Here is a 16,694-nt window from a genome sequence, read left to right on the forward strand (position 1 = left end):
GGCTATTGTAGTAATATCTACTGCAGCAAATCTAGAATATTATCACTTTATGCAGTTATCAAGTACTGATTCTAGTGTATTGATATTACCCTCAAATGGGAACGTTCATTTATATCTTCAAGACTGACTAGTTGTTTACGAGATTGGGTAAAAAGTGAACCAAAAGCTGACCTATGTACAAATGTTATTAATATAAAGCTTTCTTTAAATGCGAGTAACGTAAAGCTCTATAATAAATATTCTGGAAAAAAGATTATGGTAATACTAAACCCACGGAAGCTTCAATCTAACCACCTAAAGCTTTCCAGGACATCCCTTCCCTACCGGCATCTCGTAGGCAGCTGGCTCATTTACTGCCATCTCCAACCTTTCTTTTGCGGCGGCAATGACTACAACCACAGGAACCGAGTCCTCAAGCTCAAAGGTCGGACGTTCAACACATTCAGAGTGTAACTGAGGCTTATCATCATTCCATCCCCTTTCGTCTGATGCGGGACCTCCCTGCTCTTTAGCTGCTGTCCTCCGCCTCAACCAACGAAAGGAAAGGAAACCGAGCACAGAAATCAGAAGAACTGAGGGAATGACAGAGCCAACAATGATAGCTATATGAGGCTTGATGGATGTATCTGGTTCATAACATTTAGCATGTTCCCCGCCAGAGTGGTGCCCCATCGTATACCATTTGTTCCCGGACTATCAGATTTAGGAGTGACTGTAGGCGTGTAGTATCCTAATGTTCATCACTAATGTTAGCCAGCTAGACCGGCCGGCACTACGGGGGTTTGACATACTTGCTAAAGAATCGGTAACCGATTGAGGGCCCATCGTGATCTTAAAGGTTTTGTCATTGGCATCTGTCATGGTGATTACGCTGCAAGACTCGCAACCTGCAAACGACGAAGTCTCTCCCCCCATTCTGATCACTTCACCCATCACAATTGTTGATGTTACCGGTCCTTGTGAGCCAGTAACCGTAGTAACCCTGGTTGAATATACCGTTGTGAGGACAGTTACTTCTCTCTTTTCGCAATAGTTGATAAAGTCCTTAAGCTCCGGCTGGATGTAATCTCGCACGGTGCCTTTGGACCTATTAGTGTTGTCGGCAATGCAAGCCAGACACTGTTGATATAAAACTTTGAATGATCTACCCTCCCAGCATAGGTCTGAAGTCTTGCCATAGGATTGGGCAATCCGGTAGGCATCGTCTAATGGAGCGAGATAGGTTAGCAATCGGCAGAAGACAAAAGCAATTGACCTACCACAATCATCGTAACATATTGGTGGAGTCGCATTCATTTCCTTGGAGGCTGCACCCATAGCGCTAGAAATATTTTGTGGATGGTCTGGTTAAGAAAGACAAGAGGAAATCAGGAAAGACTTTCGGGGGGACTGGACTGTACCCCATTTTCAACTTTCAGTATATTCATTTATCTTATCTAAACTCTCCTCCCGCGGCGTAGAGGCAGGGTTCTTACTGGACATCTATCATTTGCTTTGCTGGCATTGGTCAGTTTTGCATGATAATGTCAGTCTTGGCCAGGGTCATACATGCATATGCAGCACGCCTATAACGGCAAAGACTAACTCTTGTTTAGCTGCTCAGGAAACAGTAGTCCAGAAAACTAAACAAACGCAGATTTTCGTCAGTAGTACTACGGGCTATAATTAATTTTATATACACAAGATGAGGATTTGTTTTGTTCAGCTGGTGGATTCTAGAACAATGTAGGAGGAAGTCTTTGCTACCATCTTTATCAAGCGGCGGAGAAATGCTGACGGCATGCTTAGCATACAGTGGGAGCTAACAGCCCGACCAATCAGCTATACAGCGGGTGCATTAGAGTGCATAGCCACCCTGACAGGGTTTTAGACATAGCCCACCCAGAATTGATAATTTTGATGTCCAGAGAGATGTTAGTCCTTTTTTCGAAAGTTAATAGAAGGTATCATTAATAACTAAGATAGATGATTATTACCTTATATATATGTAATGTCGCTGAATGAAATTGAGGTCTGGTAAGTCCCTTTCAGCTTGTTACCTGCTGCGTTATGATATTTGTGAACTTCCAGCCTGGAATGTAGTGAAGTCGTAACACTGTAGCTATTTCGGCTACATGGTCGTGCGAAATGCCTCACTATATGGACACTCGTTGTAGGGGGCAACTTAGCAGGCGTCAAGGCCCTCATAGAGGGGGTCAAGCTGTCAATATGAGCGACCCAAAAGACCAATTGAACCCATTGTACTGTGCCGCAAAAGGTGGTAATCCTCACATTTGCAAATATTTGCTAGAAAGTGGAGCAGATCCCAACGTGGAACTCCAGAGCGGCAAACAGTACTCCATGTTGCAATCATTTCAGGCAAATTGGATATTTCTCATCTCCCTCTCGGCCACAAAGATTGTCTCGCAGATAAGTGCAATTTCTACTTACAAACTGCCTTTTGTTACGGGTACGCTCTTGGCCGATTGAATGTGGTCAGGCTGCTGCTCGAAACACAACGTATCAACCCTGACGTACGCTCGACAGTGAGCCCAGAAACGTGCACGACATTTTCCCGCCTCTTGCCGTCAACCACCTACCCTTGTATACAGGGCCATTTTGCGGTCATAAATTATCTTATTAAACACTAAATAATTGACTCCGGCAAGGTTAATCACTAAACTCGAATCTGGGGCAGTACGGGATATATATGTAATCGCTCCAGTATTACTGGCGGCATCAGTAATATTAGCGGCATTAGCGGCATTTGCGGCCTTGCCGGCAGTACAGGCAATAACGGCTTGGAAGTGACAGTATGATAAGTGAAGCCAATTTATTTAAAGTTGTAAGTCCCTGTCTGGAAACATTCCCATATTATTAACTTCTACATTCTTTCATCCTCGTTTGACCAAGTTTCTCAAACCAAACCCAGGAGTGATCAAACCCGAAAGGGTCGCAATTTCTGAGAATGCCGTCAATCAAGTCTTTGTATCCAAGGGCCTGCGATAATCGCCCACCAAATAACAGCCAGGTGCCGAAGACTGTCCGCAAATCGTTTTGTAAGGCGGCGGGCACCAACTTCCTCTACCTCCAGCTTCTCTTTCTTGGCCTCTTCAGCTATATATTTGGGTCGTTATTCCTGCAGACGAGCCATATTCACAATCTGCATGTCGTCTTTGTTGATTATGACGGAGGCGCCATTGGCCGCGCTGTGCTGAGTGCTTATGCTGCTCTCCAAGGGCCAGCATTTCCATCTTTGATTCAACAATCGCCCTCAGACTTTCCCGCCCCGATCGATCTGCTCGAAGCTGTCTGTAAGACAACATATTGGGGAGCCCTCTACGTGTCACCAGGCGCATCAGACAGGCTACAAGATGCATTGACGGACAGCGCAGCAGCATCGGCATATGACAACACTGATGTGCTGACGTACATATGGAACGAAGCTATGTATGCGCCCACTGTCGACTCGGCCATATCAGCCAGCCTTGGGCTTTTATCTGAGGCAGCCAGGGTAGCATACAGTACTGGGAACGGGACCGGCAAAGTTACATCTGTGTCCGGCCCTGCTACACTTTCGGTCCTCGCAGACCCTTGGAAGCTCCAATCTATCAACATTCAGCCAACATCTCAAGGATCGAGAGCAATCTATAACACTGTGGTTATCATCTTGGTTCTAATCCAAGAGTTCTTCTACCTTGGTACCATTAATGGTCTTTATGCTCAGTTTAAACTATATGCCCGTGTTGACCCATACCGAATTATTATTGTCCGCAATGCAATTTCCCTCTCCTACACGTTGATTGGATCACTGTGCGTTATCGGTACCATCTGGGGTTTCAAATCAGGCTGGAATATCAATGGAAGCCAGTTTGTGTTGTCTTGGGTCGTTTTGTGGCTCTTCGCGCATATCAACTTTCTCACCATTGATGTGTTTACGATATGGCTACCACATCCGTTTGTCCCAATGGCCCTCGTGTCATGGATTATCTTCAATGTCACCTCTACTCTGCTGCCTTTCGATCTAAGCCCGGCATTCTATCGCATCGGGTACATATTTCCCGCCCACGAGCTCTATCAAGTACTGATAGATATCTGGTCTCGTGGTTGCAATCCCCAACTGCACTATGCACTACCGATCTTGTTTGCTTGGGAGCTTGTGGGCCTCATCTTGAGTGCTCTTGGAGTATTTCGCAGATGCCACTTTGCGATGCTTGGGGAAGACCTGCAGAAAAAGGAGTTCAAGGAGCGCCTTGATGCTGCTGTGGATTTCGAGATGAGAAGTAGGAATGAGATGGAGCAAAAGCATTCCGAGCCTGTGAAACCAGAGGTCGGACAAAAGTATAAAGCAACATGCCCTGAGCAGGCTATCTCCGAAGAAGGAGACCAAGAGAGGGTGGTGCGAAAAGAGCTGAGCCTTGTGCTCGAGCAGGTCAATGCCAGACAACGACGGGAGCAGGAAAGAACAAGCACAGCTTGCAACTTTGGGCCGGCATTTAACCTAATACTCAGCCACGAGGGTGGTAATGACGCGTAGGAGATATGAAATGACGACGCAGGAATAAAGGGTGCCAGTTAGGTGTAAAAGTCTTCTTAAGAGATGTGCCGGGAATTGCGCTACGGTTCTTGGTCAGCAACTCAAATTGGTGGCTCTGTTGTTGCGAGGGAGTACTGAGAAACTTGGAGAATGTGGGTATCATCTCAATCAAAGCATTTGGGCACATGCAAATGAGTGATGAACTAACTTTCTTGACAACATGTGGACACGCTAGTGATATTAGTCCCCGTTTTAACCTCGCCATCTTAACTTTCTGTCGCATGAAAGGTGCTAAGACTGAAAGTAATTGTTGTATATGAATTAAATGCTTGCATCCCTGCCAAGTGACTAAGACTAGGAAAGGTTGCAGCGCTTTATCCCTGGATTTCTGATAAATGGTCCTATCCTGTCAAGTTGCTGGAATTTCATGCCGAGCCCCTAGGCCGCCTTGTGTAAGACCAACTGACAGAAGGGGGGATACGTCATGACTTGACCAGTGAGACGTTTGCCCAAAATGCTGGAGATTAGCATCAAGGCTTTGAATGGTTAATTTTTAGGGCGAGGTAGGAGCCAAGTACCAGCGTACTGCTGACGCGCCTGTAGCTTTTTGTAGTCATCCGCATATTTTGGTGGGCAAAACGCGTGATGACCTCATTATGACGGACGCCATCTTATGATACGGGGGATACAACATCTGAAGTTTGGTACAGCTGAGTTCACAGCAATGTTGTCAGCACATCGGAGAACGCGGGGAAGTCTAGCTTAAATTCTTGGAAGCCAACCACGAAGCAAGGGAAAGCTCCAATATAGTGTACCTTTTAACCGCAGAATGTCATTCAGTCGAGTTGACAACCAGACTTGGGCTTCTCGTTAACGGTGCGTGGACGTTGCAACGTCTTACACCCAGTCACGATCACAAAGCTGATCACAAGGGATTATAGAATATGAAGTCAATCCCCAGGCTATAACCCCGTATTAGAAGACCTTGGAAATCAGTCATTCTACAAAGTGGATTTCCTTGGGTATAATATATTCGCTAGCTCATTTTCTGGAAAGCAACTTGTTCTAACGAGCAAATGTATGTCAGTGATAATTCCCGTGAGCCACATGCTAGTGTCCGATTTCAGCGTCCTCAGATTCAAGCTTTGGGACGAAGATGATTTTTTATTCACGCAGACCTCCCAGCATGTTCGGACTGTAGCATTGAATTTTCTACATTATTCAGAAGATCTTTCAAGACATGTCCAAGGAATCGTATAAAATCATCTTCACATAATTAATGGAAAGGTATAGTAATATAGTGTTGTGGTTTTACAAGAGACGAATCACGTTATCTACGATTTCATAGCATTATGTTTAATTTACTGCAAGGCCACCTTGATAGCCTGTATGAGGTCCTCCTTGTGTAGTCCTAACTGCTCCAGTTTCTCCAACTCCATCGAATCGACCTTGTGATTGAAGTCGCCGCCATGGCCCTCAAGGAAATGTGTGACAAAGAATTTGATAAAAGGTGCCACCCCGTCACCCTGAGCGATCTGATACTCATACTCTTTAGCCACTTCATTAAAGTCATGCGTCTTAATGTCCCAATCCACGTCTGTCGTCCCTGTTGCGCGCTGAACAGCGTCTAGGATTTCTCGCTGTGTTAGGTGGAAGGATGGCGTATACACAGCTTTATTTTTGTACTTGGTCAAATCAGCCTCCGGTAAGCTCAGCACCGCAGCAACTGCTTCGGCAGTATGTGAGATGGTCGCCGTGTTCATCTTGGCATCAGCGCCTCGCCAGATCGTTGCCTTGCGAGTCTTTGGTTCGATACCCCACATGCCCTGAGTGAGACCTTCATCGAGCCACGGGCCGACAGCGATAGATATCCAACTGCTGACAGCGAGGCTTTCAATCAAATCTCGAATGCGTTTCTTTGCTATGAGGAGCTCATTCTCCTCTACAAGCTGGCCAGCAAAGGGGTCAGGGCCAAACTCAGATGGAAGGATATAGGGTACGCCAGCATTAGCGGCTGCGCGGATGGCAGGCTCTTGAAGCTCTACGAGTTGAGCTAAAGGCGGCATTAAGACGAGGGCGTCTTGGCCTTTGAGAACCCCAGTGAGGAATGCTTCATCTTTAAGGTTGCCTTTCTTGACAGTGATGCCGGTAGGAAACGTGCTAGCAGCCTCAGGTCGCTGAACAGCGGTAATAGTGTGGGCGCCCAATCCGACGAGGGCGTCGATAGTGGGCTTTCCGAGCTTGCCGCTAGCACCAATAATCGCTATCTTTCGACCCTGGACTGCTGGAGCCATCTTGTAAATAATCGTAAAATTGAACAGTAGAATCGTAACAGATTCACTTCAAGAGATAGGTCGCGCAAGCTGATCTGCAATTAACGGCTGTGTCAATCTTTTTTCAAGTCAAGCCGAGCTCAACTTCAGATGTTTCTGAGACCTGGAGGCTAAGAGAAGTACAGTTGCGAGGTAATGGATTTTATGTTGATTTAATCTTCCGTCACGAAAGATCAAGCCGCTATGGCTATGGCAGGGAGTGTGAGCACGATAAAAGATTAAGCCACAGTGGATTATTTAAGCTTGTGCATCGCTTTTCGTCCAAGTCGTCTTCAACCGGCGTTACCGTCCATAACTCACACAGCATGTGGTGTATTACTAATTGCCAACAATAACTAAGAGTCCCCAGTCAGCAAATGCGGTGCGCTGATTGGTCGAGCATTGATCACGTGGTTTTCCCGCGCGACTCTATCAAAACAGCGCATCTTTCCCCTCAATTAGTTAGAGAAATAAGGCTCTTGAGATCCTCTCCTGTATGCTCGATTTGGTGAACATAGCTTGATTGTGACCCATGGCTATTGTGGCTTGCGCGATTACTTGCTTATTAGTCACTACACGGAGCTTTACAAATACAGCCGGTGGTTAAGTCCAAGTTAACGATCCTGGTTGATGACTGACGAAATGATTACGTCTCAAAACTTTATTAGCTAGAGGTGGTGTTTCCGCTATTCCATAACGTTATCATGCAAAAGATTGGTTAGTTACCCCACCACCTCGCAGAGTGTCACAGTAGGTCACTTATCCCTCGCTTAGAGTACCCAAACGGGCCACAGCAATGCCTCTCATCATCGCCATCAGCATCGAATAAACCTCGACCTAGGTAGGATAATACCCAGGCAATACAGTAGTTCCAATTGACGAATACCCACATTGCAAGAGGCTTGGCGGCTCTGGCGAAGGACTTGATATGGGAGCTTCGAGCTACAATTGAATAACAACATCAAGTGTCATGATGTCAGTGGAAGGTATAAACAATGGCATGGAATAGCTTTCGTTGGGGCAAGTAGATCAGAGTGAAAGCACGTCAAGACTTGGAAAAGGTAACAGCGGGATCTCATCTGACGAAACTTTGCTCGGTACTATAGTATGGGCTTTGAAATTGGTCAGAGGGCAAGTGAGGTAGAAGAAGAGGTGGTTTCAAAGCTACAATTAATTTATCGGAACGACCGGAAGTGGCGTTTCCATTCAAGCTCACGGCACATGTCAAGAATCTTAGCGTCTCCCATAGGTCTAGCTTACAATATGTTACAACACAGTAATCAGTCGTTATTCAGTGGGAGTAAACAATTGATAGATAACTGTATTTACTGGGTGGCGTCGAGATAGTGTGAATGGCTGGCATTCTGTATGTGAGATTAACAGGAGAACGATCTATGTATACATAAAAGAGAAGGACGAACGTGAGCTTCCAGTAAGAAATCCCTAATACAGACTTTCCTAGCTACTAAAAATGTTATAATCTAATAAGTAGATCAATTACCCTATATATAGCCTTATATCTTTTACTAACTATATTATTAAAATACTTAACAATAATTAGTACTAAGATCTTATAATTAATACTAATCTAATATAACGGATTTGATAAGCGGCATCAGTGATTTGCCGTTGTGAGGATAGAGCTCTGGGACGCCGCATAATTCAAAGACTGTAGGCAACAAGTCTACCATCTCGGCCATATCGTTGATGACGATCCCTTCGGGGATTGGTCCACCACCTGTTACAGAAAACCATTAGCTTGGAAATCTGACATCGTAGCAGATAAGGAGGGTGAGGTACTTACCAATAATCAAAGGTTCTTTGACCAAACAGTCACTCACGCCCGAGGGCCATTTCTCAATAAGACCATGGTCTCCGAGATACTCACCATGATCTGTGAAGAACATGGTCATGGTGTTGTCCCAGTAACCAAACTCTTCCACACGGCTCATGATACGACCAAATTGATCATCAAGTCGTGTGATCATACCATAGTAAGTTGCAGCAATCTCAGCCCACGTCTCTTTGGTAGTGCCAGTGATGCCATACTCCTCGCGAATTTGTCTCATGTATTCGGGCTCGGGACCAGTCTTGGAAGAAACCCATGTTGGCTCGGGCATCAAAGAGCGATCGTACATCGAAAAGTAGGGCTCCTCAACCTCGAAAGGGCAATGGGGCCAGATGAGAGGTAGGAAGAGGCAGAAGGGCTCTGGGGGCTTGGTACCCAGCCACTCAACAGCGCCGCGGGTGACAGCCTCATCAAAATCAAAGGATTCGTCTTCTTCCCGAGAGCCAAGATAGAAAAGTCGTGCCCATGCCTTCGACGCCTCAGTCTTTTGTCTCTCTGCCATCTTCTCTCGAGATCGGAAGAGGTTTCCATCATCAGGCTCGACAAGAAAGCCGTTCAGTGACCTTGGCGTTGGCATACGATCAGATAAGGTTAAGGTTTTCAGTAATATTTACACTTTTCAAAGGGCATTATAACTCCTTTGCCTACACATAACCTTATTTTACCCTACCTATACATAAGGTTTAGGTATAGTATAAATACCTTCCTTGCTTTAATCTAGCTTTTTTTTTCTCTTTCTTCTACCTATATTAATAAGCTATAATATACTATAACTATACCTCCTTAATAAGATTAATAAGTCCCTAGGGATAGTTAAAAGTAAAGACTTAATATAGATAATAGCTATACCTTATAATAACTATACTTCTTATATAATACCTAGCCCTATAGTTTATAACTTTATTAAAGACCTTTAATATAATAAAGCTATAGTTATAGTTTTTAAAGAGATAGTTATTTCTTAAACTAGCTTTTATTTACTAGCTATAGTAAACTTACTAAAAGAACTCTTTATATAGTAACTATAGAAAGCTTTTTCTAGGTTTTTAAAAGAAACTATCTAAGTAAAGCTATATTTATTTATATATAAGGTATTTCTCTTTTTAACTATTACTTATATAAGTAATTAAAAGTAAAAAGCTTTAAGAAAAGTAGCTTAATTTAAAGCTACTATTAAAAGAAGTAATATAGTAACCTTTAGTAAAGATACTAATTAGGTATATAATATTATTAACCTCTTTACGTTATTGTAAGAGATAAAGGAGTTATCTTATGTTTTTTTGCTAGCATTAGAAGGGGAAAATTCAGTCAGCAGCTAGGCATTTAGGCAATTCACAATAAAAGGCACACTTTGGGCGTCAGCATACATGTGACCGCGAGGACTTAGATGAGCGACGTGGTAACCATCTGATCAGCATACAAACTGCGTCAGTAAAGTGATCCTATCATGTCTCGATGGCATGTTTTTCTTTTCTTACCTTCTTTGAGAGATTTGAACATGTCCATTTCCCACTCCTGAATCAAACAATCAAGAGACCGATGTCCAGAGATGTGAGGGTATTAGCCAAGAAACATGGAGCATCGTGACTGGCGCATACACTGGCTTGAGCAAAGCAATTGTTGAAGGTAGCAGAACGTTTAGCAAAAGCATCCAAATTAGGTGTCTTGATGACAGGGTTACCAGTGAAGCCCAGAGCATCGTAGCGCAGCTGATCAGGCATGAACATGATCAGGTTGGGGCGTTTCTTGGCACCGTCGCCATTTGTTGTTTTTGGCCCGTTGCCATTTGTCCTGGGGTCTGCCATATGGTCGTTTGGGGAAAGGACTTGGAGGTGTTGGAGTTACAATTGAAACAAAGAGTACTTCAAGAGTCACCTCATTTAGATGGGATGAGTTTTGGCTATCTAAATAATACAGAACCAAAGTTATGTTGGAGTATATTATACTGATATTCTGTGAAGTTTCGGCTGGGGTTCACTTTCTCCCACCCTTCGGTTCGGCTTGATGCCCCTGCAAACTCCGCACTTACCGACCGAAAGTTGTCGCTAGACCAGACCCAAGAGAGTTGGTTTAGTCTACTGCAACCACCAGTCCAGATCCTGGATTGATATTATAGTTATACGCTAGACAGAAAATCTAGACCCTAGAAGAAAAATATAGACGGCGCTCGGCTCGGCTAAGCACATAAGGCGCCGCAAATCAAAATGTGATTCTCTCGGCTGGGAGCAGGCCCACCTTGACGAGCGTCGCCAGCCGAGAAAATCGAGCAAGCATTGCAGTCCATATTATGTATAGACAGCGTTGCAAAATTTGAACAGCGGTATACATTACAATCGTATACCATTCTCCCAAACAAGGTGGTAAACATGTCGGAAATACAGCCCAATATCATCTTCATCATGGCTGATGACCATGCTGCCAAGGCCATCAGCGCCTACGGCGCTGGTATCAATCATACACCCAATCTGGACCGTCTGGCTGATGGCGGCATGTTGTTCAATCATTGCTATGTGACCAATTCGATATGCACCCCCAGTCGCGCCACTATCTTGACAGGCACACACAACCATGTAAATGGTGTTATGACGCTCGACCACAAGATCAACAACCTTATTCCTCAGGTAAGTTTTACCCCAAGATTTATAATGATCATCAGGTCGCTTTTTCAAATTACTCACTGTCTGCGAGCAGGCTCACAGACACATGGCCCGCGCAGGATACCAGACTGCCATGATTAGCAAATGGCACCTGGGCGATGGTCCTGCGCACTGCCCTAAAGACTGGGACTACTGGTCAGTGGCTCCCGGCCAGGGTGCCTACTATGACCCCATCTTCATCGGTCCTAACGGCAAGATCAAAGAGAAGGGTTACTGCGCCGACATCATTACCGACAAGACCATCGACTTCCTCGAAAAAGAGAGATACAAACAAGCCTTTCTTCGTCATGTGTCATCACAAGGCCCCCCACAGGCCCTGGGAATGCGATCCCAAACACAAGCACCTATACCAAGAAGACATCAAGGTTCCCGAGACATTTGACGACGATTATAAGAACCGTGCGGCAGCCGCTGGAGCCGCCAAGATGAGGGTCTCAGACGATCTGACCTATGAGGATCTCGGACTCTCTCAACCTGAGGGTGGTGATGATGATGTAGGAGAGCTAGCTCTTCCATTCTTGCCCTTCTTGAAGCAGAGGAAGGTGCCCTACCCCGAGGATGTGACAAAGATGGTCCTCATCGACAAAGAAACCGGAGAACACTATACTTTTAAGAACAGAGATGAGTTGAGACATTTCAAGTACCAACGCTACATGAAGCGTTACTGCCGTACTCTTCACTCTGTTGACGTCAACGTTGGTCGAATCATTGACTACGTAGAAGGGCTGGGCAAGGAGATTTCGGATAATACCATGATTATTTACACCTCCGATCAGGGAATGTTCCTTGGCGATCACGGTTGGTTCGATAAGCGCTTCATCTATGAAGAATCCTTCCAGATGCCGCTATTGATCAAATATCCCGCCGAGATCAAGGCTGGCAGTGTCTGTAACGACATTGTCAGGAACGTTGATTTCGCACCCCTATGGCTCGATATCGCCGGCTGTCCCATCCCATCTTACATGCAGGGGTTTTCCTTCCGAAAGCTTCTGCATGGAGAGACTCCTGAGTACTGGCAGAAGGTCGCGTATCATAGATACTGGATGCATAACGATATACCTCACGAGGCAAGGGCACACTATGGCATACGAAACCAAAAATACAAAATTATCTACTGGTATAATCGCGATTTCGGACTGTCCGGAGCCAATCCCGGTGGTGAACCTCCGGAGTGGGAACTCTTTGACTGTGACAAAGACCCTCTGGAGGTGCTGAACCAGGTTGAGAACTCAGAATATCAGAATGTCTTCAATGAGATGAAGAAAATGCTGGAGGACAAGATGAATGAAATTGGTGATATTTGGGTTCATTAAAGTAACTTGGATTATAACTTCGACGAAAATATAAGTGAGGGAGCATCTTTCTCATTCTTTGATGGTAGATAAGATTCCCCAAATTGCAAAGGCTGATGATGCTCTACACGGACTTTTGCGATCATAAAATGCTGTGATATTTCTGTAGAAGAATAATAAGAATACAGATAGACACGAAATAGGAAAAACGAAATATGAAATACGAAATACGAAATACGAAATACGAAATGCAGAATAATCGTTGAGTCTGGATATACATGTAACTAAATGATTCGCCTAACTAATTTCCTTTTGGTCTAGCTAATCTGTCTAGCAGCGAGAAACACCATTTAAGACGACATGAGTTTTTGTCTCTCTTACAAAGGCGATTGACATCGGAAAAGGACGAGTACAGGTTGTTGATGATGTTAGCGGGATGAAGATCAGTCACTCGGCGGGCCGAGATTGCGGCTGGACCGTTCACCTCCCCGGAATTTCTCAAGTTTCTCCACATTCGTCGACGCCAAGTTTCGGTCTGAGTTAAACCCGGCAATATCAACCGGAGACTAGTTTGGAACAATGACAATGTAATTGCACGACCAACCTTGGACCTTGGCGAGAGGGGAAAAATGAAAGTTTATATTCGCTGCGCCTGCTGTGACTAGGTTTTTCTCACTCGTGCTGAATTTTCAGACCTAAGTGTTCCACAATTTGGACCTTTATATTCCTCTACGCTGCGACTCTACGAAGCGAATTGCATCGACATATTGTGAGGGAAACGGACAAAGAAGTTTATAATGCCAGAAGCTTCTTCAATGGCAAACATGACTCTTGATATTGGGCTTTTGCCCTTTGCCGATTCACCATCAGCGGCCGGACAACACAGCCCGAATTGGGCCGAGACAGCAACCGAGGCTGCTCGGTGTCTCACATCAATACCATCCTCTATCACGGTCAACACAAGTACCAGGAATCATTCCCATACTGACACCAACACCACTCCGGAGCCTCAATATGCTCGACGTACTCATTCCAGGGCTGTACGCGCCAGGCTGTCACTAGCCTGTGATCCCTGTCGACGACGCAAGGTCCGATGCGACGAAGGCCAACCGAAATGTCGAAATTGCACGAGCCGGGGCGACGATTGTACAACTTCAGATTTGAGACGGCCAAATGCGCCCATGGCAAAGAGAAGAAGGGCGGTTCGTCGCAAGAACGATAAGGAGCAGCAGAGAGGTAGCGACGACGAAGACAGCAAAGAGGAAAGCGAAGAACAACTACGCGAGCAGCCACAATTCGATTGCCATCAACCACTACCCTCGTCGCCTATTTCTGCTGCTTCGGCTGCAAATAATCAGAAAGGCAATGAAAGACGACATTCCGGTCAAGTCAATTCTGAAATAATGGAAAGCGTCTCGGTGTCACAAGAAAATCAGCATACAAGCATCTCTCAATTCCCCCATGTCGATAGAAATGAAGCTGCGTTCGATCCTGCATCCGTCCGCTCGCACTCCACCACTGCACAAACCAGTAGACATGGCTCGTCAGTGGGGAGGCATCAACATACGGGGAATCGAGATGACATGAGTTGGTTTTCACGGGCATATAACGAGACTTCAAAGGATCAAGGCCAAAAAACCACAGTAGCAGGACTGCAGGATCCGTCTGCCGTAAGCCCAGACGTGGTTATCCATACAGATGGCTCTCCGTATAGAATCAAGGTTCTCGGAGGTAGCAGTCTTCATTGTCTGTTCAACTTTGTCGATTTATGGCTATTTGCTTATGGATTCGATTCCACAGCTCCGTTATTCCGACACGGCAAGGAGCTCAGTGAAGAGTTTCATCTCCCGCTATTTTTCAATCTACCCGATCTTCCACTACGTCCCTTAATATCACGTTGCATCGAGGCATTCCTCGGCCGTGTGTGGCCAGTTTTCCCCATAATCGACGAAAAGCGAATCTTCACCTTGATAGACACAATTCTAGAGCTGCAATTGCAAAGTCCGGGATCGATAGGAAGTCAAATATCTCAAAGTCAGATTCCCAACCTCGCAATCGTCTATGCCATATTGTGCATCGGCCTGGGCGAGATTTACCAATTGGATGGAGACTATGACACTCTAGATATGCGAACATCATATCTAAAAGCTTGCTATGGTCTTCAATCTCACCTAAATGCAATGCCGTATTACTCGAGCGTGCAGGCCTTGGTCCTAATCGCCATTAGCCTAAGAAGCTTCGGTAAGGATGGCCAAGCTTCGTATATGTCAGGCCAAGCAGTCCGCCTCGCGTCATCCTTGGGGTTGCACAAGACGATAACCCACGACCAGAACAATTTACCGACTACTTAGAGACAGCGGTTGGTCAACGCAGAGGGCATAAGGCGTCGCTTGTGGTGGTCCTGCTTCTCGCTCGAGAAGCTCTTGCAAATTGAGTGTGGTCGATCGTCCGGCATTAATTCAGAAAATGACTATGAGCCTATCGATGACGACGGGTATGTCTTCACGCCAGAGGTTGGGGGAGAGATTTTTCAGGACGAAGATCCACTGATCTTCTTCAAGGCGTGGGTCTCTCTTGCTAACATCATGGGTGAGATCTCTGATAGGCTCTATACTCGGAAATTCACTTGTGGCATGGACATGTTTGAAGAGACAGCTGGGTTGACACGGAAGCTCGCCATGTGGGAGGCTGCTTTGCCAGAGAATGTCAAGCCCCATTATAACACATTCGGCCCAGAACCTGCGAATCGTCGTGCACTTGCAGTCTTTTTGGCGCAGCAGTTTCATCAGGTAAGTTCGTTAAATAACTCACCCTGCTGAGCAAACCTCGAACTAACCACATTATGATAGGCCCAAATAGCTGTCTTTCGTACTGCCATCCTCTTTCCAGGAGCGAGCTTCGAGAATAGGGTACAGCAATGGAGTCAAGACAAGCTCGAATTGAAAGCTCTTCTCGGCGTCGCCTCGTTGTGTATCACCGCCGCACGTAATCTGATCACACAAACACTTCAACTAGCCGATGCAGAAGACCAGGCCATCTTGAAAGGCGCGCCGCAGATAACTCTTGCCAGCGTCACGCTGGCACTCAGCATTCTCCGTGCTCCAACAAGTAGGCTCGCGAGGTCAGATGTTGAGCTTCTCACTTCTGCGACCACCTATGTAGAAGGTCTTTACAAGGCTTGGGGTTATCCCACAGCCTTCCTGTCAATTCTGTCGCGACTTAGAGAAAGGACTAGCGTTATATCCAGGGGAGAGGCGACGTTCAAACGGGTGGCACGTTTGACGTCCAGTGATGCAAACGGCTTGGTGGGACAGATAGAGAGGTCGGCCGTCAGAACTCCTGGGGTTTCCCAAGAGCAACCTGATGACTATAGACAGGGGAATCCACTTTGTGGGGGACTGTCAAGCTTTACGGATATTGGGTTTGAAGATGTTTGGAATATGCTTGAGACAGATATATTCGTTTACAATATAGGTGAGTAATAGTGTTTTTGTCACTTACTCCAACACCAAGCTTGAAATTATTCAAGAATAACTTTCTAGCTATAGAACCTTTATATCAAATGCTACATTATACAGTACTATTTCTTTTCAATTTCTCAGCCTTAGCCTTATCTACACTTTGATTGGCAGGCATTGGCATTATTAATATGGATGACTTTGCCCTTTAGTGCCACTTGCTTGCCGAGTTCAGTGCTAACAGTACTCGGGAGATAATGGCTACTACTGTGTAGAAACCATAGCCCACCAATTCATCGCAGGAAAGAGTTCAGTCAATGGATCGGTACTAATAGACAGCAACGTCGCTAATAGGCTCTGTGGTATGGAGATAGATGCTAAAATGGTTAAATTCAATGGACTTGTAGCATCGTTAAACTTGATGCCAGAGTTAACAGCGTTGTTCAGCCGATCAATGCGAAGCTCTTACTCGTTGAGACGTTTCATGACAAGAGTGTAATTATACTCATAAGGCTTGGAAATTTGGGCCACATATGGGGTCGGGCAAACTAAAACGTTTATCGGGTACAGTTCTGCACCATATCCCCAGCTTGTGGAGCCGATCTCCGCC

The 16,694-nt window shown here is 45.5% G+C and overlaps 7 protein-coding genes across 7 annotated transcripts; 4 read left to right on the forward strand and 3 right to left on the reverse strand.

Moving 5' to 3' along the window:
- Positions 1–294: 294 nt before the first annotated feature.
- Positions 295–1,317, reverse strand: B0J16DRAFT_322444 (uncharacterized protein; the record flags this gene model as incomplete). The annotated part of the gene is made up of 4 exons (XM_046125704.1): positions 295–626; positions 680–712; positions 792–1,205; positions 1,260–1,317. The coding sequence occupies 4 exons, from the start codon at positions 1,315–1,317 to the stop codon at positions 295–297; spliced, it is 837 nt and encodes a 278-aa protein (XP_045979532.1).
- Positions 1,318–1,990: 673 nt separating this feature from the next.
- B0J16DRAFT_322445 (uncharacterized protein) lies at positions 1,991–2,469 on the forward strand (the record flags this gene model as incomplete). Its single annotated transcript, XM_046125705.1, has 2 exons — positions 1,991–2,016; positions 2,157–2,469. 2 exons carry the CDS (start codon positions 1,991–1,993, stop codon positions 2,467–2,469), a joined length of 339 nt encoding a protein of 112 aa, XP_045979533.1.
- Positions 2,470–2,888: 419 nt separating this feature from the next.
- On the forward strand, positions 2,889–4,516 carry B0J16DRAFT_402281 (uncharacterized protein; the record flags this gene model as incomplete). The annotated part of the gene is made up of 2 exons (XM_046132634.1): positions 2,889–4,165; positions 4,211–4,516. The coding sequence occupies exons 1-2, from the start codon at positions 2,948–2,950 to the stop codon at positions 4,514–4,516; spliced, it is 1,524 nt and encodes a 507-aa protein (XP_045979534.1). The 5' UTR covers positions 2,889–2,947.
- Positions 4,517–5,842: 1,326 nt separating this feature from the next.
- Positions 5,843–7,047, reverse strand: B0J16DRAFT_346123 (uncharacterized protein). The gene has a single exon (XM_046128389.1). The coding sequence runs from the start codon at positions 6,808–6,810 to the stop codon at positions 5,878–5,880; it is 933 nt and encodes a 310-aa protein (XP_045979535.1). The 5' UTR covers positions 6,811–7,047; the 3' UTR covers positions 5,843–5,877.
- Positions 7,048–8,411: 1,364 nt separating this feature from the next.
- Positions 8,412–9,254, reverse strand: B0J16DRAFT_386788 (alkaline-phosphatase-like protein; the record flags this gene model as incomplete). The annotated part of the gene is made up of 2 exons (XM_046131597.1): positions 8,412–8,566; positions 8,633–9,254. 2 exons carry the CDS (start codon positions 9,252–9,254, stop codon positions 8,412–8,414), a joined length of 777 nt encoding a protein of 258 aa, XP_045979536.1.
- A 1,789-nt stretch (positions 9,255–11,043) lies between these two features.
- On the forward strand, positions 11,044–12,647 carry B0J16DRAFT_322449 (alkaline-phosphatase-like protein; the record flags this gene model as incomplete). The annotated part of the gene is made up of 3 exons (XM_046125706.1): positions 11,044–11,298; positions 11,369–11,623; positions 11,676–12,647. The coding sequence occupies 3 exons, from the start codon at positions 11,044–11,046 to the stop codon at positions 12,645–12,647; spliced, it is 1,482 nt and encodes a 493-aa protein (XP_045979537.1).
- Positions 12,648–13,450: 803 nt separating this feature from the next.
- B0J16DRAFT_402285 (uncharacterized protein) lies at positions 13,451–16,108 on the forward strand (the record flags this gene model as incomplete). Its single annotated transcript, XM_046132635.1, has 3 exons — positions 13,451–14,905; positions 14,978–15,415; positions 15,476–16,108. The coding sequence occupies 3 exons, from the start codon at positions 13,451–13,453 to the stop codon at positions 16,106–16,108; spliced, it is 2,526 nt and encodes an 841-aa protein (XP_045979538.1).
- Between the last annotated feature and the right edge of the window lie 586 nt (positions 16,109–16,694).

Source organism: Fusarium flagelliforme, assembly GCF_020744385.1.
Source record: "Fusarium flagelliforme strain FIESC 12 MPI-CAGE-AA-0113 chromosome Unknown B0J16scaffold_6, whole genome shotgun sequence".
Taxonomy (NCBI): Eukaryota; Fungi; Ascomycota; class Sordariomycetes; order Hypocreales; family Nectriaceae; genus Fusarium; species Fusarium flagelliforme.

Excerpts from the sequence above, each read along its gene's own strand:
- B0J16DRAFT_346123 (XM_046128389.1), bottom strand. The coding sequence starts at position 6,810 with ATGGCTCCAGCAGTCCAGGGTCGAAAGATAGCGATTATTGGTGCTAGC.